Source organism: Paramisgurnus dabryanus, chromosome 12, assembly GCF_030506205.2.
Source record: "Paramisgurnus dabryanus chromosome 12, PD_genome_1.1, whole genome shotgun sequence".
Lineage (NCBI taxonomy): Eukaryota > Metazoa > Chordata > Actinopteri > Cypriniformes > Cobitidae > Paramisgurnus > Paramisgurnus dabryanus.
Window position 1 is genome coordinate 11277105 of NC_133348.1, and position 23467 is coordinate 11300571.

General features: G+C 37.6%; 2 protein-coding genes across 2 annotated transcripts in view; both read left to right on the forward strand.

The window, feature by feature from the left end:
• The window catches only part of fig4a (FIG4 phosphoinositide 5-phosphatase a), an 81590-nt gene that overhangs the window by 18179 nt on the left and 39944 nt on the right, over nt 1-23467 (forward strand). The gene's annotated exons all lie outside the window — the stretch shown is intronic.
• LOC135738546 (uncharacterized) lies at nt 205-21562 on the forward strand. The gene is made up of 39 exons (XM_073811478.1): nt 205-210; nt 359-424; nt 553-618; nt 750-815; nt 944-1009; nt 1140-1205; nt 1336-1401; nt 1726-1791; nt 2116-2181; nt 2506-2571; nt 2702-2767; nt 2896-2961; nt 3092-3157; nt 3288-3353; nt 3484-3549; nt 3680-3745; nt 3875-3940; nt 4070-4135; nt 4266-4331; nt 4462-4527; nt 4656-4721; nt 4852-4917; nt 9383-9488; nt 9641-9711; nt 9822-11787; nt 11995-12069; nt 12623-12655; nt 12822-12884; nt 13210-13260; nt 13371-13403; nt 13535-13597; nt 13925-13975; nt 14086-14118; nt 17932-17964; nt 18132-18191; nt 18517-18567; nt 18678-18710; nt 19870-19932; nt 21110-21562. Exons 1-39 carry the CDS (start codon nt 205-207, stop codon nt 21367-21369), a joined length of 4437 nt encoding a protein of 1478 aa, XP_073667579.1. The 3' UTR covers nt 21370-21562.

Consider the following 23467-nt stretch of genomic DNA (forward strand, 5'->3'; position numbering starts at 1 on the left):
GAGACTGAAGAACCTGCCTCATTCGTCCGTGGAGATGGGCATAAAACATCACAGCCGGTGAGTGTTTATGAAAAGTGAATCACACACAGGTTTCTGTTAAAATGGTTTATCAATCGTGTTGAGAACTTAATTTGTTAATACTTCGTTGTTAATCTACAAAGGTAACTTCAGAGACTGAAGAACCTGACTCATTCGTCCGTGGAGATGGGCGTAAAACATCACAGCCGGTGAGTGTTTATGAAAAGTGAATCATTTAATCTATATATTCTCATTCAAACACACAGGTTTCTGTTAAAATGGTTTATCAATTCAAGTTGAGAATTTAATTTGTTAATACTTTGTTTGTTAATCTGCACAGGTAACTTCGGAGACTAAAGAACCTGACTCATTCGTCCGTGGAGATGGGCGTAAAACATTACAGCCGGTGAGTGTTTAGGAAAAGTGAATCATTTAATCTATATATTCTCATTCAAACACACAGGTTTCTGTTAAATGGTTTATCAATCGTGTTGAGAATTTAATTTGTTAATACTTCGTTGTTAATCTACAAAGGTTACTTCTGAGACTGAAGAACCTGACACATTCGTCCGTGGAGATGGGCGTAAAACATTACAGCCGGTGAGTGTTTAGGAAAAGTGAATCATTTAATCTATATATTCTCATTCAAACACACAGGTTTCTGTTAAAATGGTTTATCAATTCAAGTTGAGAATTTAATTTGTTAATACTTTGTTTGTTAATCTGCACAGGTAACTTCGGAGACTAAAGAACCTGACTCATTCGTCCGTGGAGATGGGCGTAAAACATCACAGCCGGTGAGTGTTTATGAAAAGTGAATCATTTAATCTATATATTCTCATTCAAACACACAGGTTTCTGTTAAAATGTTTATCAATCGTGTTGAGAACTTAATTTGTTAATACTTCGTTGTTAATCTACAAAGGTAACTTCAGAGACTGAAGAACCTGCCTCATTCGTCCGTGGAGATGGGCGTAAAACATCACAGCCGGTGAGTGTTTATGAAAAGTGAATCATTTAATCTATATATTCTCATTCAAACACACAGGTTTCTGTTAAAATGGTTTATCAATTCAAGTTGAGAATTTAATTTGTTAATACTTCGTTGTTAATCTACAAAGGTAACTTCTGAGACTGAAGAACCTGCCTCATTTGTCCGTGGAGATGGGCGTAAAACATCACAGCCGGTGAGTGTTTATGAAAAGTGAATCATTTAATCTATATATTCTCATTCAAACACACAGGTTTCTGTTAAAATGGTTTATCAATCATGTTGAGAATTTAATTTGTTAATACTTTGTTTGTTAATCTGCACAGGTAACTTCGGAGACTAAAGAACCTGACTCATTCGTCCGTGGAGATGGGCGTAAAACATCACAGCCGGTGAGTGTTTATGAAAAGTGAATCATTTAATCTATATATTCTCATTCAAACACACAGGTTTCTGTTAAATGGTTTATCAATCGTGTTGAGAATTTAATTTGTTAATACTTCGTTGTTAATCTACAAAGGTAACTTCTGAGACTGAAGAACCTGACTCATTCGTCCGTGGAGATGGGCGTAAAACATTACAGCCGGTGAGTGTTTAGGAAAAGTGAATCATTTAATCTATATATTCTCATTCAAACACACAGGTTTCTGTTAAAATGGTTTATCAATCATGTTGAGAATTTAATTTGTTATTACTTTGTTTGTTAATCTGAACAGGTAACTTCAGAGACTAAAGAACCTGCCTCATTCGTCCGTGGAGATGGGCGTAAAACATTACAGCCGGTGAGTGTTTAGGAAAAGTGAATCATTTAATCTATATATTCTCATTCAAACACACAGGTTTCTGTTAAATGGTTTATCAATCGTGTTGAGAATTTAATTTGTTAATACTTCGTTGTTAATCTACAAAGGTAACTTCTGAGACTGAAGAACCTGCCTCATTCGTCCGTGGAGATGGGCGTAAAACATCACAGCCGGTGAGTGTTTATGAAAAGTGAATCATTTAATCTATATATTCTCATTCAAACACACAGGTTTCTGTTAAAATGGTTTATCAATCATGTTGAGAATTTAATTTGTTAATACTTTGTTTGTTAATCTGCACAGGTAACTTCGGAGACTAAAGAACCTGACTCATTCGTCCGTGGAGATGGGCGTAAAACATCACAGCCGGTGAGTGTTTATGAAAAGTGAATCATTTAATCTATATATTCTCATTCAAACACACAGGTTTCTGTTAAATGGTTTATCAATCGTGTTGAGAATTTAATTTGTTAATACTTCGTTGTTAATCTACAAAGGTAACTTCTGAGACTGAAGAACCTGACTCATTCGTCCGTGGAGATGGGCGTAAAACATTACAGCCGGTGAGTGTTTAGGAAAAGTGAATCATTTAATCTATATATTCTCATTCAAACACACAGATTTCTGTTAAAATGGTTTATCAATCATGTTAAGAATTTAATTTGTTATTACTTTGTTTGTTAATCTGAACAGGTAACTTCAGAGACTAAAGAACCTGACTCATTCGTCCGTGGAGATGGGCGTAAAACATCACAGCCGGTTAGTGTTTATGAAAAGTGAATCATTTAATCTATATATTCTCATTCAAACACACAGGTTTCTGTTAAAATGGTTTATCAATCATGTTGAGAATTTAATTTGTTAATACTTTGTTTGTTAATCTGCACAGGTAACTTCGGAGACTAAAGAACCTGACTCATTCGTCCGTGGAGATGGGCGTAAAACATCACAGCCGGTGAGTGTTTATGAAAAGTGAATCATTTAATCTATATATTCTCATTCAAACACACAGGTTTCTGTTAAATGGTTTATCAATCGTGTTGAGAATTTAATTTGTTAATACTTCGTTGTTAATCTACAAAGGTAACTTCAGAGACTGAAGAACCTGCCTCATTTGTCCGTGGAGATGGGCGTAAAACATCACAGCCGGTGAGTGTTTATGAAAAGTGAATCATTTAATCTATATATTCTCATTCAAACACACAGGTTTCTGTTAAAATGGTTTATCAATCATGTTGAGAATTTAATTTGTTAATACTTTGTTTGTTAATCTGCACAGGTAACTTCGGAGACTAAAGAACCTGACTCATTCGTCCGTGGAGATGGGCGTAAAACATCACAGCCGGTGAGTGTTTATGAAAAGTGAATCATTTAATCTATATATTCTCATTCAAACACACAGGTTTCTGTTAAAATGGTTTATCAATCATGTTGAGAATTTAATTTGTTATTACTTTGTTTGTTAATCTGCACAGGTAACTTCGGAGACTAAAGAACCTGACTCATTCGTCCGTGGAGATGGGCGTAAAACATCACAGCCGGTGAGTGTTTATGAAAAGTGAATCATTTAATCTATATATTCTCATTCAAACACACAGGTTTCTGTTAAAATGGTTTATCAATCATGTTGAGAATTTAATTTGTTATTACTTTGTTTGTTAATCTACAAAGGTAACTTCAGAGATTAAAGAACCTGACTCATTCGTCCGTGGAGATGGGCGTAAAACATCACAGCCGGTGAGTGTTTATGAAAAGTGAATCATTTAATCTATATATTCTCATTCAAACACACAGGTTTCTGTTAAAATGGTTTATCAATCATGTTGAGAATTTAATTTGTTAATACTTTGTTTGTTAATCTGCACAGGTAACTTCGGAGACTAAAGAACCTGACTCATTCGTCCGTGGAGATGGGCGTAAAACATCACAGCCGGTGAGTGTTTATGAAAAGTGAATCATTTAATCTATATATTCTCATTCAAACACACAGGTTTCTGTTAAAATGGTTTATCAATCGTGTTGAGAACTTAATTTGTTAATACTTCGTTGTTAATCTACAAAGGTAACTTCGGAGACTAAAGAACCTGCCTCATTCGTCCGTGGAGATGGGCGTAAAACATCACAGCCGGTGAGTGTTTATGAAAAGTGAATCATTTAATCTATATATTCTCATTCAAACACACAGGTTTCTGTTAAAATGGTTTATCAATCGTGTTGAGAACTTAATTTGTTAATACTTCGTTGTTAATCTACAAAGGTAACTTCAGAGACTGAAGAACCTGACTCATTCGTCCGTGGAGATGGGCGTAAAACATCACAGCCGGTGAGTGTTTATGAAAAGTGAATCATTTAATCTATATATTCTCATTCAAACACACAGGTTTCTGTTAAAATGGTTTATCAATCATGTTGAGAATTTAATTTGTTATTACTTTGTTTGTTAATCTACAAAGGTAACTTCAGAGACTGAAGAACCTGACTCATTCGTCCGTGGAGATGGGCGTAAAACATCACAGCCGGTGAGTGTTTATGAAAAGTGAATCATTTAATCTATATATTCTCATTCAAACACACAGGTTTCTGTTAAAATGGTTTATCAATCGTGTTGAGAATTTAATTTGTTATTACTTTGTTTGTTAATCTGAACAGGTAACTTCAGAGACTAAAGAACCTGACTCATTTGTCCGTGGAGATGGGCGTAAAACATCACAGCCGGTGAGTGTTTATGAAAAGTGAATCATTTAATCTATATATTCTCATTCAAACACACAGGTTTCTGTTAAATGGTTTATCAATCGTGTTGAGAACTTAATTTGTTAATACTTCGTTGTTAATCTACAAAGGTAACTTCAGAGACTAAAGAACCTGACTCATTCGTCCGTGGAGTTGGGCGTAAAACATCACAGCCGGTGAGTGTTTATGAAAAGTGAATCATTTAATCTATATATTCTCATTCAAACACACAGGTTTCTGTTAAAATGGTTTATCAATCATGTTGAGAATTCAATTTGTTATTACTTTGTTTGTTAATCTGAACAGGTAACTTCAGAGACTGAAGAACCTGCCTCATTCGTCCGTGGAGATGGGCGTAAAACATCACAGCCGGTGAGTGTTTATGAAAAATGAATCATTGGGTAGAGATCCAGGTTTGGGTTACTACAGCCAGATTGGAATATGTGTGGTGTTTTATGTCCTCATATTTACTCTTCATGTCATGTTGTGGGGGTTGGGTGAAGATACAGGTTTGGGTTACTACAGCCAGATTGGAATGTGTGTGGTGTTTTATGTCCTCATATTTACTGTTGATGTCATGTTGTGGGGGTTGGGTGAAGATACAGGTTTGGGTTACTACAGCCAGATTGGAATATGTGTGGTGTTTTATGTCCTCATATTTACTGTTGATGTCATGTTGTGGGGGTTGGGTGAAGATACAGGTTTGGGTTACTACAGCCAGATTGGAATATGTAATGTGTCTTATGTCCTCATATTTACTGTTGATGTCATGTTGTGGGGGTTGGGTGAAGATACAGGTTTGGGTTACTTCAGCCAGATTGGAATATGTGTGGTGTTTTATGTCCTCATATTTACTCTTCATGTCATGTTGTGGGGGTTGGGTGAAGATCCAGGTTTGGGTTACTACAGCCAGATTGGAATATGTGTGGTGTTTTATGTCCTCATATTTACTGTTGATGTCATGTTGTGGGGGTTGGGTGAAGATACAGGTTTGGGTTACTTCAGCCAGATTGGAATATGTAATGTGTCTTATGTCCTCATATTTACTGTTGATGTCATGTTGTGGGGGTTGGGTGAAGATACAGGTTTGGGTTACTACAGCCAGATTGGAATATGTAATGTGTCTTATGTCCTCATATTTACTGTTGATGTCATGTTGTGGGGGTAGGGTGAAGATCCAGGTTTGGGTTACTACAGCCAGATTGGAATATGTAATGTGTCTTATGTCCTCATATTTACTGTAAATGTCATGTTGTGGGGGTTGGGTGAAGATACAGGTTTGGGTTACTACAGCCAGATTGGAATATGTGTGGTGTTTTATGTCCTCATATTTACTGTTGATGTCATGTTGTGGGGTTGGGTGAAGATCCAGGTTTGGGTTACTACAGCCAGATTGGAATATGTGTGGTGTTTTATGTCCTCATATTTACTGTTGATGTCATGTTGTGGGGGTTGGGTGAAGATACAGGTTTGGGTTACTACAGCCAGATTGGAATATGTAATGTGTCTTATGTCCTCATATTTACTGTAAATGTCATGTTGTGGGGGTTGGGTGAAGATACAGGTTTGGGTTACTACAGCCAGATTGGAATATGTGTGGTGTTTTATGTCCTCATATTTACTGTTGATGTCATGTTGTGGGGTTGGGTGAAGATCCAGGTTTGGGTTACTACAGATTGGAATATGTGTGGTGTTTTATGTCCTCATATTTACTGTTGATGTCATGTTGTGGGGGTTGGGTGAAGATACAGGTTTGGGTTACTTCAGCCAGATTGGAATATGTGTGGTGTTTTATGTCCTCATATTTACTCTTCATGTCATGTTGTGGGGGTTGGGTGAAGATCCAGGTTTGGGTTACTACAGCCAGATTGGAATATGTGTGGTGTTTTATGTCCTCATATTTACTGTAGTTGTCATGTTGTGGGGGTAGGGTGAAGATACAGGTTTGGGTTACTACAGCCAGATTGGAATATGTGTGGTGTTTTATGTCCTCATATTTACTCTTAATGTCATGTTGTGGGGGTTGGGTGAAGATACAGTTTGGGTTACTACAGCCAGATTGGAATATGTAATGTGTCTTATGTCCTCATATTTACTGTTGATGTCATGTTGTGGGGGTTGGGTGAAGATACAGGTTTGGGTTACTACAGCCAGATTGGAATATGTAATGTGTCTTATGTCCTCATATTTACTGTTGATGTCATGTTGTGGGGGTAGGGTGAAGATCCAGGTTTGGGTTACTACAGCCAGATTGGAATATGTAATGTGTCTTATGTCCTCATATTTACTGTAAATGTCATGTTGTGGGGGTTGGGTGAAGATACAGGTTTGGGTTACTACAGCCAGATTGGAATATGTGTGGTGTTTTATGTCCTCATATTTACTGTTGATGTCATGTTGTGGGGTTGGGTGAAGATCCAGGTTTGGGTTACTACAGCCAGATTGGAATATGTGTGGTGTTTTATGTCCTCATATTTACTGTTGATGTCATGTTGTGGGGGTTGGGTGAAGATACAGGTTTGGGTTACTACAGCCAGATTGGAATATGTAATGTGTCTTATGTCCTCATATTTACTGTAAATGTCATGTTGTGGGGGTTGGGTGAAGATACAGGTTTGGGTTACTACAGCCAGATTGGAATATGTGTGGTGTTTTATGTCCTCATATTTACTGTTGATGTCATGTTGTGGGGTTGGGTGAAGATCCAGGTTTGGGTTACTACAGATTGGAATATGTGTGGTGTTTTATGTCCTCATATTTACTGTTGATGTCATGTTGTGGGGGTTGGGTGAAGATACAGGTTTGGGTTACTTCAGCCAGATTGGAATATGTGTGGTGTTTTATGTCCTCATATTTACTCTTCATGTCATGTTGTGGGGGTTGGGTGAAGATCCAGGTTTGGGTTACTACAGCCAGATTGGAATATGTGTGGTGTTTTATGTCCTCATATTTACTGTAGTTGTCATGTTGTGGGGGTAGGGTGAAGATACAGGTTTGGGTTACTACAGCCAGATTGGAATATGTGTGGTGTTTTATGTCCTCATATTTACTCTTAATGTCATGTTGTGGGGGTTGGGTGAAGATACAGTTTGGGTTACTTCAGCCAGATTGGAATATGTAATGTGTCTTATGTCCTCATATTTACTGTTGATGTCATGTTGTGGGGGTTGGGTGAAGATACAGGTTTGGGTTACTACAGCCAGATTGGAATATGTAATGTGTCTTATGTCCTCATATTTACTGTTGATGTCATGTTGTGGGGGTAGGGTGAAGATCCAGGTTTGGGTTACTACAGCCAGATTGGAATATGTAATGTGTCTTATGTCCTCATATTTACTGTAAATGTCATGTTGTGGGGGTTGGGTGAAGATACAGGTTTGGGTTACTACAGCCAGATTGGAATATGTGTGGTGTTTTATGTCCTCATATTTACTGTTGATGTCATGTTGTGGGGTTGGGTGAAGATCCAGGTTTGGGTTACTACAGCCAGATTGGAATATGTGTGGTGTTTTATGTCCTCATATTTACTGTTGATGTCATGTTGTGGGGGTTGGGTGAAGATACAGGTTTGGGTTACTACAGCCAGATTGGAATATGTAATGTGTCTTATGTCCTCATATTTACTGTTGATGTCATGTTGTGGGGGTTGGGTGAAGATACAGGTTTGGGTTACTACAGCCAGATTGGAATATGTAATGTGTCTTATGTCCTCATATTTACTGTTGATGTCATGTTGTGGGGGTTGGGTGAAGATACAGGTTTGGGTTACTACAGCCAGATTGGGATATGTAATGTGTCTTATGTCCTCATATTTACTGTTGATGTCATGTTGTGGGGGTTGGGTGAAGATACAGGTTTGGGTTACTACAGCCAGATTGGAATATGTGATGTGTCTTATGTCCTCATATTTACTGTTGATGTCATGTTGTGGGGGTTGGGTGAAGATCCAGGTTTGGGTTACTACAGCCAGATTGGAATATGTGTGGTGTTTTATGTCCTTATATTTGCTGTAAATGTCATGTTGTGGGGGTTGGGTGAAGATACAGGTTTGGGTTACTACAGCCAGATTGGAATATGTGTGGTGTTTTATGTCCTCATATTTACTGTTGATGTCATGTTGTGGGGTTGGGTGAAGATCCAGGTTTGGGTTACTACAGCCAGATTGGAATATGTGTGGTGTTTTATGTCCTCATATTTACTGTTGATGTCATGTTGTGGGGGTTGGGTGAAGATACAGGTTTGGGTTACTACAGCCAGATTGGAATATGTAATGTGTCTTATGTCCTCATATTTACTGTTGATGTCATGTTGTGGGGGTTGGGTGAAGATACAGGTTTGGGTTACTACAGCCAGATTGGAATATGTAATGTGTCTTATGTCCTCATATTTACTGTTGATGTCATGTTGTGGGGGTTGGGTGAAGATACAGGTTTGGGTTACTACAGCCAGATTGGGATATGTGATGTGTCTTATGTCCTCATATTTACTGTTGATGTCATGTTGTGGGGGTTGGGTGAAGATCCAGGTTTGGGTTACTACAGCCAGATTGGAATATGTGTGGTGTTTTATGTCCTTATATTTGCTGTAAATGTCATGTTGTGGGGGTTGGTTGAAGATCGAGGTTTAGTTTACTACAGTCAGACTGGATGTTATATTTACTTATAATTTACTGATAAAACCTACATTGGTTATGATATTTAATTAATTTAAACCCCAAACCTTTTAGTTAAACTTTTAACATCTTTTTGAAGTTTACTTCACTTTAGATGGGTTAATCAGATTCATTTTAATTCAATTTTTTAATAGATTTTGTTATTGTTATTATTTTTTTCAACAGATTTGCAAACATGACATCATTCTTTCAACCGTGTCAAGCTTGGATAATTGTGCCAGCTGTAGTGGGCCGTATTCTGCATTAAAATGGATTGGTGTAAAGTGTAAGAGTAAGTATCATGTTTTAACTAAGATACTCTAATGTGTACAGTAATGTGTTACCAATCTCTATTGATTTATTAATTTCCCAACCCTTTTGGTAGATACGATCTAATTTAGAGCAAATCTCAGGATCTAAACTTGTATTTACTATTCTGTCTAGTTTGCTCATGTTTCTGGCATAAATCTTGCTACAACAAGAATGTGATGCCTTACCTTGACTCATTTGAACCAGTAAGTGAATTTTATCAAATAATCTTTAAAATAATAGTTCACTAATAATACTTTTTAAAAGTATGTAATATCTATATTTTAATTTAATAAATATTTGTTTTCTATTATAGAATTCTGAAGAAGAATTATTTAAGGAGGACTCAGATAAGGACTATGTTCCCAGTAGTTTTTCAGAGGATTCGGAGTCGGACATGGTGTCTTTAGAACTAGAGTGCACTAAACCACTCTCCAACATAGACTGCCAAGAAAGCGTCTTAGTAAAAGATTCCCTACCTGAAGATGCAGTCTGCACAGCACAACTGAAAAAGTCATGCAGGAAAGGCGAGCAGGTACCCAACAAAACAGGGATTGATAATATAGGGTCTGAGGATACCACAGAATGTGGGGAAGGTCCATCAGTACCATCCTCTGAAATATCCACTTCAGGACATAAGAATTACTGTTATATTTGTGGAAAGCCCCAATCGAAATTCACAAGACACCTAAAAATTCATGAAAACACAAATATGGATGTTGCTAGGGCTCTGGCCTTGCCGAAGCATTCCAAGGAACGTAAGAAACTGCTGGACAAACTAAGAAATAAAGGAAATTATGAACATAATGCAAGTGTTTTAGCCAGTGGATCGGGGCAGTTAAAACTCAAACGTAAACCGAAGAAAAATTACAATCCAAATGATTATGTGAATTGCATGTATTGCCATGCAATGTTCCTACGCAGAGAATTGTGGAGACATGTACGGAACTGTCCTTCTAAGTCAGGGGATCAGGAACAACCAGGAAGAAATAAGGTACTGGCTTTAGCGACAATGTCTGATTCAGTTCTCTGTCAGCAAATGTCACAGAGTGTTTGGAAACTCCTAACACCAATGAAAGATGATGACATCTCTGCTGCTGTGCGGAGTGATTTCACCATCCTACAGCTGGCACAATCATTTTTCAATAAACATGGCCAAGATCCGTCTAAACATGATTACATTCGGCAGAAGCTAAGAGAGGTTGGAAGACTTTTGTTGGTCCTGAGAAAGCAATTCTCATTGCATACGATTGAGGATGCTGTTAAGCCTGCAAATTTTGAGATGATTATACAGGCTGTCAAAAGAGTATCTGGGTATGATGCAGCAAAACACACTTACCAGACTCCAAGCCTTGCTCTTAAGCTTGGTCACTCTTTGAACAAGTTATGTGACATCATACACTGTAGAGCGTTAATGGCTGAAGATGATGCAAGGATTAAGTCAACTCAGACTTTCAAAAAGTTGGTTAATTCGAAATGGTCGGAACTTGTGTCTCATGGTGCTTTAACCACTTTACATGAAGGTCATTTTAATAAACCATCCACCCTTCCGTTTACAGAAGATGTTCAGCGTCTTCATCAACATCTCGAAACAGTCGCTGATTTAGCTACTGACAACTTGAAGAAGACTGCTTCAACAAAAGTCTATGGAGAACTGTGCAGATCGACTCTTGCCAAAATTATTCTGTTCAATCGACGACGTGTAGGAGAAGTTGCAAGGATGCAATTAAAATGTTTCCTGGAGAGGGACACAACTCCTCTTCACAAAGATGTTGCTGTTGGCCTTACAGCATTTGAGCAGAAACTTTGCTCACATTTCAGTAGAGTAGAAATTAGGGGGAAAAGGGGGCGTAAAGTAGCAATTTTGCTATCACCAGACATGGTCGATGCTTTAACACTTCTGATAAGCAAAAGACAAGAGTGTGGAGTTCCACAAGACAATACATTTCTTTTTGCAAGACCCAGATGTTTGACTTCATATCGAGGTCAAGACAGTCTACGGATTTACGCAGAAGAGTGTGGTGCCCAGAACCCTGAGCTCCTCCGGTCAACACAGCTGCGCAAGCATGTAGCAACATTATCACAGGTCCTGAACTTAAAAAACCATGAGTTGGATCAAGTGGCAGACTTCTTGGGCCATGATATACGTGTCCACAGGGAATATTACAGGCTTCCAGAGGCTACAACCCAGCTGGCAAAAATTTCTAAACTTCTTCTTGCCATGGAAAAAGGTTCTCTTACAAGTCTTCAAGGCAAATCACTTGAAGAAATTGACATTGAAGGTAAGTCTATTAAAGTTAAAATTTGATTTTTGTGATTTTTGCTGCATGGTTTATAGTATATTTTATTGTAAAGGTTATCAAGTGTATATGCTAAGGTACATACAGACAATATATATTAACCAAAGTAATAGTTTCAGAATTATTTGATACTTTTATTTGCTCCTAACATTTGCTATACTTAAGACTCAAATTGTTTGTTTTTGTTAGAAACCCTAGACTTAACTGATTCAAGTGATGACAGTGATGCTGAGGAGGCAGATCAGCTAACACAAAGTGAAATTGGTAAGTGCATTAATATACAATGGCAAATTATTAAAGTACAGTTTACCATATGATGCAACACTATGTACACTGATCAGTCATAACAATATGACCCCTGACAGGTAAAGTGAATAACACTGATTTTCTCTTCTCCATGGCACCTATTAATGGGTGGGATATATTTGTCAGGAAGTAAACATTTTGTCCAGAAAGTTGATGTGTTAAAATTGTGAAAAATTACTAAGTATAAAGAGTAAGTTTGACAAGGGCCAAATTGTGATGACTAGACAATTGGGTCAGTTCACCTCCAAAATTGCAGCTCTGCAGTATATACCTGATCAGATTAAACATTAATCTTACAAGAATGGTAAAAACTTTGGATGGTAAAACCCTACTTCCCTATTAAAAAGCAGGCCAAAACAGCCACTCAACACTTTAGTCAAGACTAGCAATTATTCTAACAAGACTAGATCAAAGATAATTATAAGACTAGTTGAAAGAATAGTGAGATGAGATCTAGTCATCATCATCAGAGCCTTTTGTATGTTACAGTATTTTTTTATCCCTTTCACAGATGATGACCCTGCCTTAGAAAGCACAGCTGCAGGTAAGACAAGACAGAAGTTTTTAACTAATCCATTTTAAGGATATATAAATGCTATTCGAATCTAAAAATCAGTGGCATATGTAATCTAGATTTTGGTCTGGATGACTTTTTGCATTTGCTTGATTGATGTAAATTAGATATACATGTGTTTCTGTTTTTTTTTAAGCTGTTTACCAAAAAAGTAAAAAGAAGAAGAAGTCCAGCGATAGGAAAGAGCATGAACAAGCTGGTAAAAAACACCAACAAAAATGCACAATGAACACTTTATTAGACAGTCGTGTAGATCATATTTAAACTCCTTTACAAAAATTTTAAAATCTTACCTACATACTTGCTTCCCCAATAAACACAAGCAGGCCAAAACAGCCACTCAGCACTTTAGTCAAGACTAGCAATCATTCTAACAAGACTAGACCAAAGATAATTATTAGACTAGTTGAAAGAATAGTGAGATGAGATCTAGTCATCATGGTGTTTACTCTAGCTTATGCTTGAATATAAATAAACATGTGACACCAAAACCTTACTAGTAAACTATATTATTCATACCACAGCACTAAAGCGAGTTAGGCGACCTGTCGAGGATCTTCCAGGCACCTCAGATGGTATGGACATTTATCTTATTTGACTAGCATGTTTAGCAAGGTTTGATTCAGTTCATGTAGACCAAGAAGGGCCTTCTGTATGTTATAGTATTTTATTATCCCTTTCACAGATGATGACCCTGCCTTAGAAAGCACAGCTGCAGGTAAGACAAGACGGAAGTTTTTATTTTAAATCTGTTTTATTAGTATTTAACAAGACTGTATATAGTTATACATTTAATGAAACATAAGAGATCACAAATTAGATGTACATGTGTTTCTGTTTTTTTTTAAGCTGTTTACCAAAAAAGTAAAAAGAAGAAGAAGTCCAGCAATAGGAAAGAGCATGAACAAGCTGGTAAAAAACACCAACAAAAATGCACAATGACCACTTTATTAGACAGTCATGTAGATCATATTTAAACTCCTTTACAAAAATTGTAAAATCTTACCTTTATACTTGCTTCTCTAATATAAACACACGCAGGCCAAAACAGCCACTCAGCACTTTAGTCAAGACTAGCAATCATTCTAACAAGACTAGACCAAAGATAATTAGTAGACTAGTTGAAAGAATAGTGAGATGAGATCTAGTCATCATCATGGTTTTTACTCTAGTTTATGCTTGTATATAAATAAACATGTGACACCAAAACCTTACTAGTAAACTTTATTCATACCACAGCACTAAAGCGATTTAGGGGACCTGTCGAGGATCTTCCAGGCACCTCAGATGGTATGGACATTTATCTTATTTGACTAGCATGTTTAGCAAGGTTTGATTCAGTTCATGTAGACCAAGCAGTACCTTCTGTATGTTACAGTATTTTATTATCCCTTTCACAGATGATGACCCTGCCTTGGAAAACACAGCTGCAGGTAAGACAAGACAGAAGTTTTTAACTTATCCATTTTAAGGATATATAAATGCTAGTCGAATCTAAAAATCAGTGGCATATGTAATCTAGATTTTGGTCTGGAAGACTTTTTGCATTTGCTCGATTGATTTAAATTAGGTGTTTCTGTTTTGTTTTTAAGCTGTTTACCAAAAAAGTTAAAAGAAGTCCAGCAATAGGGAAGGGCATGAACAAGCTGTTAAAAAAACACCAACAAAAATGCACAATAAACACTTTATTAGACAATCGTGGGGGATCTCAAAGTCTAGACTCAAGTCCGGACCCGAAGTGAACTTGTTCCGGACCTGCGTGCACTTCATATTTCAAGTGCATTAATTTCTATACAGTATGATGAATTAAATGTGTTTTTTTGCTACGTTAAAAACGCATATTAAACAATTTGTCTAGTTTAGTTTTCTTTTTAGATTTAATAAGAGTATTCCTGGTCCAAAAATAAAACGAGTTATTAAAAAATTTCCTGTGTGAAGCTGTAGCCATGACACCCAGTAAGCCTGTGACATACTGACCATTGATGTAATGAGAGCGGAACCGCCACTTCCTTATGGTGTGAGCATTCAGATGGTTGAGGATGCTAGTTTCTAAAAAAGAAAAGTTGACGGAGAAAATAGAGTTTTTAAAGAAGACTGGACAGAAAAGTATGTGTTTATTTTGCCCAAATTTAGCACAAAGCCCTTCTGTTTGATTTGCAGTGAGATTGGAAATAGCAAATGTCACTATGAAATGAAACAGATATTTTGAACAGCACTATCCACAGAATACAGACATACCAAGTGAAACAGGGCCATTTCTCTCACAAGGCTGCTCTGTATTTTTTACCTTGTTATTTTTAGCATAGTTATCGTGTTTCATGTTTATTGCACTTGTTGTTATGAATGTACTTTATCCTTCAAAGTGTCAGGACTGCATCTCCATCACCAGCATCCTCATTCACTCCACCCACTAATTCTCACTTCCCTGAGTTTTAATTATCGTCACCTGGACCTCATCACCCTTACACTTTATATTCAGCTCACTCACTGCCACTCCTTTGTCTGGTCTTGTCAGTGATGATACGACTAAACCTCTCAACTTACCTTCAGGACTTACCTGTCATTCCCTCGCCGCCATCTGTCCCTCGTTCCATTCTTTCTCTTCATCTTCGGATCCTCACCACTTACAACCACTACAACCACAGAGACACTATAAGCTACAGCTAAGTCACCATCTGAAGAACTGTTTCATACTGCTTACCATTATCCATTTGATTACATCTGTGTTTTAATAAACTTTGTCAAACTTACACACGGAGAGACAGACAGTCAGATGGTGTGTGTGACAGAAGACCAGACCAACGATGCAGGATTCCTCCGAGTCCTTTCGCGGAGTTGGTTCAGGTAGTCCGTCTGTCACTTTTACCCTCACCTCCAATAAACCCTCCTTTGGTACCCGAAGATATCCTACATGGATATCTGGAATGAGAATATTATGGAATGAGTCAACTCGGATCACCGCCTCTTGTCATGGTCTCAGTCCTCAGATACGTCAACAAATAGTGGTTTACAACGACAATATGGGATTGGAAAATCTGATCCAGAAAACTATCAAGAGTGTCTCAGCGTCTTACAGCCTGTGTCGAATCTTTTACCATTGCTAATCATCCGCCTCAGCTCCCCTCCAGATTCCTCCAGCACTGGAACTTATGCAGATCGACTCTACTCACCTGTCTGCCACTGAATGCTTCCATCGCATCCAGCTCAAGCTCTGCCTTTACTGCAGTGGAGACAAACACCTCATCCGTGAATGCCCCATTCGACCTTTGCACCCGGCAGTAAGTTCCATTCAAATACTCCCTAGAGTTGAAACTCTCAATCGTACCACTGTACATCTGTTAACCTACTGTGTCTGTGTCTCCGTGCAAGGCCTCATCGATTCCGGTTCAGTGGCCAACTTCATTTCCACACAACTCCTTCAAGAATTGAACATACGTAAGCTTTGTCAGCAGAAACTCAAGGTACAAACAATACAAGGGAAACCGCTGGGCCAGGGTCGCATCCCAACATGACTCTTCAGACTGGATGTTTTGATGTTACATAAAGAGGAGATCTCCTTTTTAATGGTGGATGAATCCACTGCTGACGTCATCCTGGGATGCTCTTGGATTATTTAACACCAACCCACATTTAACTGGCGCACCGGTGAGGTCCTCAGTTGGGGAAATTATTGCTTCCAATCCTCTCTTATTCCCATCCAGAAATTTTTAAAATATTCTGTCTTCAACTCTGCTGAAACATTCTACCCCGTCTATTACACATCTGTGAAGAGATACCCACCGACTACTGGGCATTCCAGGATGTGTTCAGTAAGCAGATAGCTACAAAGTTACCACCTCACCAGCCATGGGACTGCGCCATTAACCTGCTACCTGGACATCAACTATATCTAAAACTGGAGAAATGCGAGTTCCACACCACCAGCGTCCAATTACTGGGTTATATACTCAATCAACAAGGATTACAGATGGATCAACGTAAGGTAGAGACGATCCAGGACTGGCCCTCACCTTCTTCTGTGAAAGATCTACAATGTTTCCTGGGTTTTGCCAACTTCTACAGAAGATTCAATAATAACTATAGTCTAATCAGTCCTCCCTTACCTCTGCATTAAAGGGTTGTCCCAAGACGCTAACCATGTCTCCAGAAACCATCTCAGCATTTGATCTCCTCAAAGAATCTTTCCAATCTGCACCAGTCCTGATCCACCCTAACCCAGATCGCCCTTTCTTTGTTGAAGTTGACACGTTCTCCACCGTAGTTGGAGCTGTCCTATATCAGCAGCAGGGGAATCCTCCTATACTTCACCCATGTGCTTACTTCTCCAGGAAGTTGTCTCCGGCGGAGCAGAACTATGACATACAGAGAAATGCTCGCCATTAAACTCCTCTCGAAGAGTGGAGGCACTGGCTGGAGAGAGCTAAGCACCAGTTTGGAGTTATCAAGGGCCATCGCAATCTGGAATATCTTTGAGAAGCCAAAAGACTAAACCCCCGACAGGCACGTTGGGACCTCTTCTTCACCCGCTTTAATTTGATTGTTTCCTACTGACCTGGTAATAAGAATGTCAAAGCTGATATCCTCTCTCGCATCCATAGTGCCTCCTCTGAAGACACCTTACCTGAACCCATATTACCTCCCACCGTGTTGTTTGAGTCCCATCATCTGGGATATCAATGAACAGATTAACCAGAAAAACTTACACCATCCCACTCTGCCGGAGACCCCCGAAGGCCTCAACACCTACGTACTGAACTTCTGGACTCAGCGCACTGTGCTCCGGGCTCTGGACATCCAGGTAGCAGGCGTACCCTCGTGCTCCTCAGTCATCGGTACTGGTGGCCTTCCCTCTCTCAGGATGTATCACGGTATGTCAAGGATTGCTCTGTCTGCGCCATCACCAACACCCCCAGAAGACTCCTGCATTTTAGTCGTTGTGGACCGATTCTCCAAAGGATGCAAATCAATTCCTCTGCCCAAACTTCCTACCATCCTTGAGGCACCTGAGGCCCTCTTTAATCATGTTTTTCGAAATTTTGGTATTCCTGAGGGTATCGTTAGTAAACTATATTATTCATACCACAGCAATAAAACCAGTTAGGGACCTGCCGAGGATCTTCCAGGCACCTCAGATGGTGTGGGCATTTATCTCATTTGACTAGCATGTTTAGCAAGGTTTGATTAAGTTCATGTAGACCAAGCAGTACCTTCTGTATGTTACAGTATTTTTTTTATCCCTTTCACAGATGATGACCCTGCCTTGGAAAGCACATCTGCAGGTAAGACAAGACAGAAGTTTTTACCTAATCCAATATAAGGATATATAAATGCTAGTCGCATTTAAAATTCAGTGACATATATAATCTAGATTTTGGTCCGGATGACTTTTTGCATTTGCTTGATTGATTTAAATTAGATGAACATGTGTTTCTGTTTTGTTTTTAAGCTGTTTACCAAAAAAGTAAAAAGAAGAAGTCCAGCAATAGGAAAGAGCATGAACAAGCTGGTAAAAAACACCAACAAAAATGCACAATGAACACTTTATTAGACATTCATGTAGATCATATTTAAACTCCTTTACAAAAATTGTAAAATCTTACCTTTATATTTGCTTCCCTAATAAACACAAGCAGGCCAAAACAGCCACTCAGCACTTTAGTCAAGACTAGCAATCATTCTAACAAGACTAGACCAAAGATAATTATTAGACTAGTTGAAAGAATAGTGAGATGAGATCTAGTCATCATGGTTTTTACTCTAGTTTATGCTTGTATATAAATAAACATGTGACACCAAAACCTTACTAGTAAACTATATTATTCATACCACAGCACTAAAGCGAGTTAGGCGACCTGTCGAGGATCTTCCAGGCACCTCAGATGGTATGGACATTTATCTTATTTGACTAGCATGTTTAGCAAGGTTTGATTCAGTTCATGTAGACCAAGCAGTACCTTCTGTATGTTATAGTATTTTATTATCCCTTTCACAGATGATGACCCTGCCTTAGAAAGCACAGCTGCAGGTAAGACAAGACGGAAAGTTTTTAACTAATCCATTTTAAGGATATATAAATGCTAGTCGAATCTAAAAATCAGTGGCATACAGTGCTCAGCATAAATTAGTACACCCTCTTTAATTAGTAACATTTAATCTCAATTAACACAAAACAATTGTCCAAAATGTTTACAAGACTAAGTTTAATATAGCATCTTTTTAACTTATAACATGAAAGTAAAAATAATAATTTAACTTAAATTAGGGTGATGCAAAATTGAATACACCCCACAACAAGTAGACTATATCTGGTACTTTGTATGGCCTCCATGATTGTTAATGACAGCAGCAAGACTTCTAGGCATGGAATGGACAAGCTGACAGCATTTTGCGACATCCATCTTTTTCAAATTTTCAAGAATGACCTCTTTTAGAAATTGGATGCTGGATGGAGAGTGATGCTCAGCTTTTCTCTTCAGAATTAGGTGTTTGATTGGATTCAGATCAGGAGACATACTTGGCCACTGAATCACTTTTACCCTGTTTTTCTTCAGAATCCACCATTGGCCTTAGATGTGTGTTTAGGATCATTGTCATTTTCATGACAACCAAGGGTGCCTGGCCTTTAGGAGAGGTTTCTTTCATGGATGGCACCCATGCATGGCATTCCTGTGCAGTGTACGCCATATTGTGTCATGGGAAATACTCTTCCATGTGGTGCCATTGCTTACAGCATGGAATGGGATGTAGCCTAACACCTTTTTATAGTCAACTGTCTGCTGGACACCTGTGTAATGAATAATTAGACTCACCTGTGTTTGAATTCTTGTTAAATTAGACATTTGTAGTCTAAAATTTTGCTTTGCTTCAAACACTTTCAGTCGGGTGTACTCATTTTTGCATTACTCTGATTTGAGTTAAACTGAAAAATCTGTATGTTCACTTAAATTATTAACCATACTTTCATGTTATAAGTTGAACAGATGTTATATTAAGCTTAGTCTTGTCAACATTTCGGACAATTGTTCTGTGTTCATTGAAATATTGTTTAAAATGTTACTTTTCAAAGGGAGTGTACTCATTTACGCTGAGCACTGTATATAATCTAGATTTTGGTCTGGATGACTTTTTGCATTTGCCTGATTGATTTAAATTAGATGTTCATGTGTTTCTGTTTTGTTTTTAAGCTTTTTACCAAAAAAGTAAAAAGAAGAAGTCGTCCAGCAGTAGGGAAGAGAATGAACAAGCTGGTAAAAACACCAACAAAAATGCACAATGAACACTTTATTAGACAATCGTGTAGATCGAGCCACTTTAGTATCTGCTTCTATGAGCCGCTATACGCCATTATTCATATTAGAACAGTCAAAGTCCATGACATCCCACTAAACTACACTACTTTTAAACTTTTGCAGTGTATTTTTCTTCTGTGGTTTAAAGGTTAAAAAAAATTGCCAGCTGTCTTAAGCATAATAAAGATTTAAAATAAAAATGTAAGGTTATAGTGTTGAGAATAGAATTGTATTATGTAATGTTACAGCGTTCTGGAAACCACGCCAAGCAGGTCTGTGCACAGAGCTGCTGAATGAGTCTGCAGGGGTAGCTATGTCTGTGTATAATGGTCTACATCTGCCGTAGAGTTAAAGCAAATGATTTTTATATGATTATGGTTATCTTTAATGTTAAAAAAATTCATACACAAGCTAATAAAAATAGTGGTAAAAACCCTTTTAAATATTTTTGGTTGATGTTTTTTTAAACTGCTAAACAGGAACGTTAGCAAACACGACATAAAATGCAATAATTTATAAAGCTTATAACAATCTACGTGCCTGGAGCGCTTGAAGGCGGCATCTAGTTTTATATATATATATATATATATATATATATATATATATATATATATATATATATATATATATATATATCTATGGGCTAGACCAGTGGTTCCCAAACTTTTAGCCTGAAGGGCTACCCCCTCTCTTCCACTTCAACTGCAGTCACACCTTTACCATTAAGGGACAATATTTGCATTTTTGTTTACCTTTTTAAAAAACAAATAAAAAATAATTAATGTTTTAAAGAAAAATGTTAAATAGAGAAAAATGCAATGATGGTAAAACTAAATAAAACTTTTAAATATTAGCTGCATAATTGTTCTTGAAACACATATGCGTGTTGTAGTTCTGCTGTGGTTTTCATTAGAACTATCATTTCATTGCAAAATAGAGTAAATACTGACAGTACTGATTTTAATGTTATTTTAGAGTAAAATTAACTAGCATTTTATTCGCCTACCCCCTATTGTCACCTCATGTTTGGGAACCACTTGGCTAGACTAAAGATAATTATTAGACTGGTTGGAAGAATAAAAGATGAGATCTAGGCAATGTGTTTATCGTAGGAATCTGTTTTTCTCTTTTGTAGTCGTTCCTGTAAATCCTGCTGAAAAGAAGAATGCCAGAAGGAAACAAAAACAGCAATGGTCTCCAACTGAAATCACAGCAGTAATGAGACACTTTAAAAAACATATTACACAGGGAAAACTTGCTACTAAAATTGATTGTCAGCAGTGCAAGAATGCTGAGCATCCTGCATTGGCTAATCGGTCTTTACAAAATATTAGAGACTTCGTAAGAAATAGGGGTCTGACAGAGAAGAGAAAGAGACAGGCACAAAACATTTAGTGTTCTGATGGTGGTAATTTTGGTTTTATATGTATGAGCAAGGTTATACATTGTTAATTTTAAAGTTCATTGCTTTGTTAATTTTAGGTTCATCAAAGGTAAATGGTACCTCAAGGCATTTTTGGTTATTTTTTATTTTTTTATTTGAAAAAGTAAAGTACACATTAAACTTTGCTACTTGTTACCATACTTGGTGTACTGTTATATGTTCTTGCATTTTATATATATATGTAGGAAAACAAACTATGATTTGACATAAGTTTTGCCCATTTAAAATCAAAATATTTTGATGTATTATTATTTTAATAAATGTCATTAATTTGCACCAGTCGCAGTGACTTGCAGTCCCTGGATAAGGCTTGTGTTTGCAGTTACAACAGACCTGAGAATGTTGTTTTCACTTTGTTAAACCGTCTGTCCTCCTAGTTCACTTTTGTCCTTATAATACACAATGTTTTCAGGCTTGTGTTTGTGTTAAACCATTTGTCCTCATAGATCACTTTTGTCCTTATAATACACAATGTTTTCAGGCTTGTGTTTGTGTTAAACCGTTTGTCCTCATGGTTCACTTTTGTCCTTATAATACACAATGTTTTCAGGCTTGTGTTTGTGTTAAACCATTTGTCCTGATAGATCACTTTTGTCCTTATAATACACAATGTTTTCAGGCTTGTGTTTGTGTTAAACCGTTTGTCCTCATGGTTCACTTTTGTCCTTATAATACACAATGTTTTCAGGCTTGTGTTTGTGTTAAACCGTTTGTCCTCATAGATCACTTTTGTCCTTATAATACACAATGTTTTCATGCTTGTGTTTGGGTTTTTCAATATTTCAATTAAAGGTGTTCCTGGGGGTGCATATAAAAATATATGGTTGTCCAAGGATAAGACATTGGAAGGTGAAGCTCACACATTCACACTCAGTGTAAAAGATAAACAGAAAAATAGTTAATCTTGATTCTGATTGAGTTAATTATTGCGTCATTAAATTGTTTTTGCATTGAATTATGTGTATGCTTGGTTAAAGAGATGAGTTTGTAGACTTAAAATGATCAAGTGTGTCTAAATTCTGAACAAGGCTGTGGTGGCTTTCAAAGTTTAGGAGCAAAATAAGAAAACTGTTTACTACCTTTTAAAGTTTTTATTTTCAGGGCATTATTAACAGACCAGAACTTTGTGACCAGAAGGGTTTTACTGACAGTAGTCTCATAAAAGTTCACAAATATATTAAAGTTTATACTATTTATCCTAAGGTCAGCAATGTTATTTTAATATTCAATGCCTTAATTTTGTGTACGTTTAGATATGTCCTATTAATACATGTGTGTCCCTTCAATACATGATAATGGCATGTGTGTGTGTATTATAGCTACTGTCCTCATAATAGAGGTTTGTGTCACAGGCGGGGCTTGCATGTAATTATAATATGTCCTCATAATTATGTATTTTGTCAGGTTGTTACAATATCACTTGTGTTGAGTGTAAACGAATTCTGAAGTGAAATCTGTGTTGTGTGGCTAAAACAAATTTTTTTGATATGCACCACAACTCTGTAGAGCAAGTGGAAAGGGGTGTCCCCCTAATACACCAAAAAACTGGTTTGGGCTGAAGTGTCCTTGTAATACACATAAACCCGTATGTGTGTGTTTGTGCGTGTGTGTGTGTGTTTGTGCGTGTTTGTGCGTGCATGAGTGTATCTGAGTGTGTGCATGTGTTTGTCTGTGTGTGCATGCGTACATGTGTGTGTATGCATGTGTGAATGTGAGTGTGTGTGTGTGCATGCTGCATGTGTGTGTTGCTGTGTATGTGAGTTTGTGCATGTTTGTGTTTTCATGCATGCATGCGTGTGGGGGTGTGCGCGTGCACGTGCATGTGAGTGTGTGTGTGTGTGTGTGTGTGTGTGTGTGTGTGTGCATACATGCATGTGGGTGTATATGCATTTGTTTGATTGTCTGTGCATGCATGCGTGTGTGTGTGTGTGTGTGTGTGTGTGTGTGTGTGTGTGTGTGCGCGCACATGCAGGTGCATGTGTTTGTCTGTGTGTGCATGTGTGTGTGTGTGTGTGTGTGTGTATGCATGTGTGAATGTGAGTGTGTGTT

Coding starts and splice junctions, on each gene's coding strand:
- LOC135738546 (XM_073811478.1), top strand. Junction 1,206..1,335: donor GGCGTAAAACATCACAGCCG/GTGAGTGTTTAT, acceptor TAATCTGCACAG/GTAACTTCGGAGACTAAAGA. Junction 1,402..1,725: donor GGCGTAAAACATCACAGCCG/GTGAGTGTTTAT, acceptor TAATCTGAACAG/GTAACTTCAGAGACTAAAGA.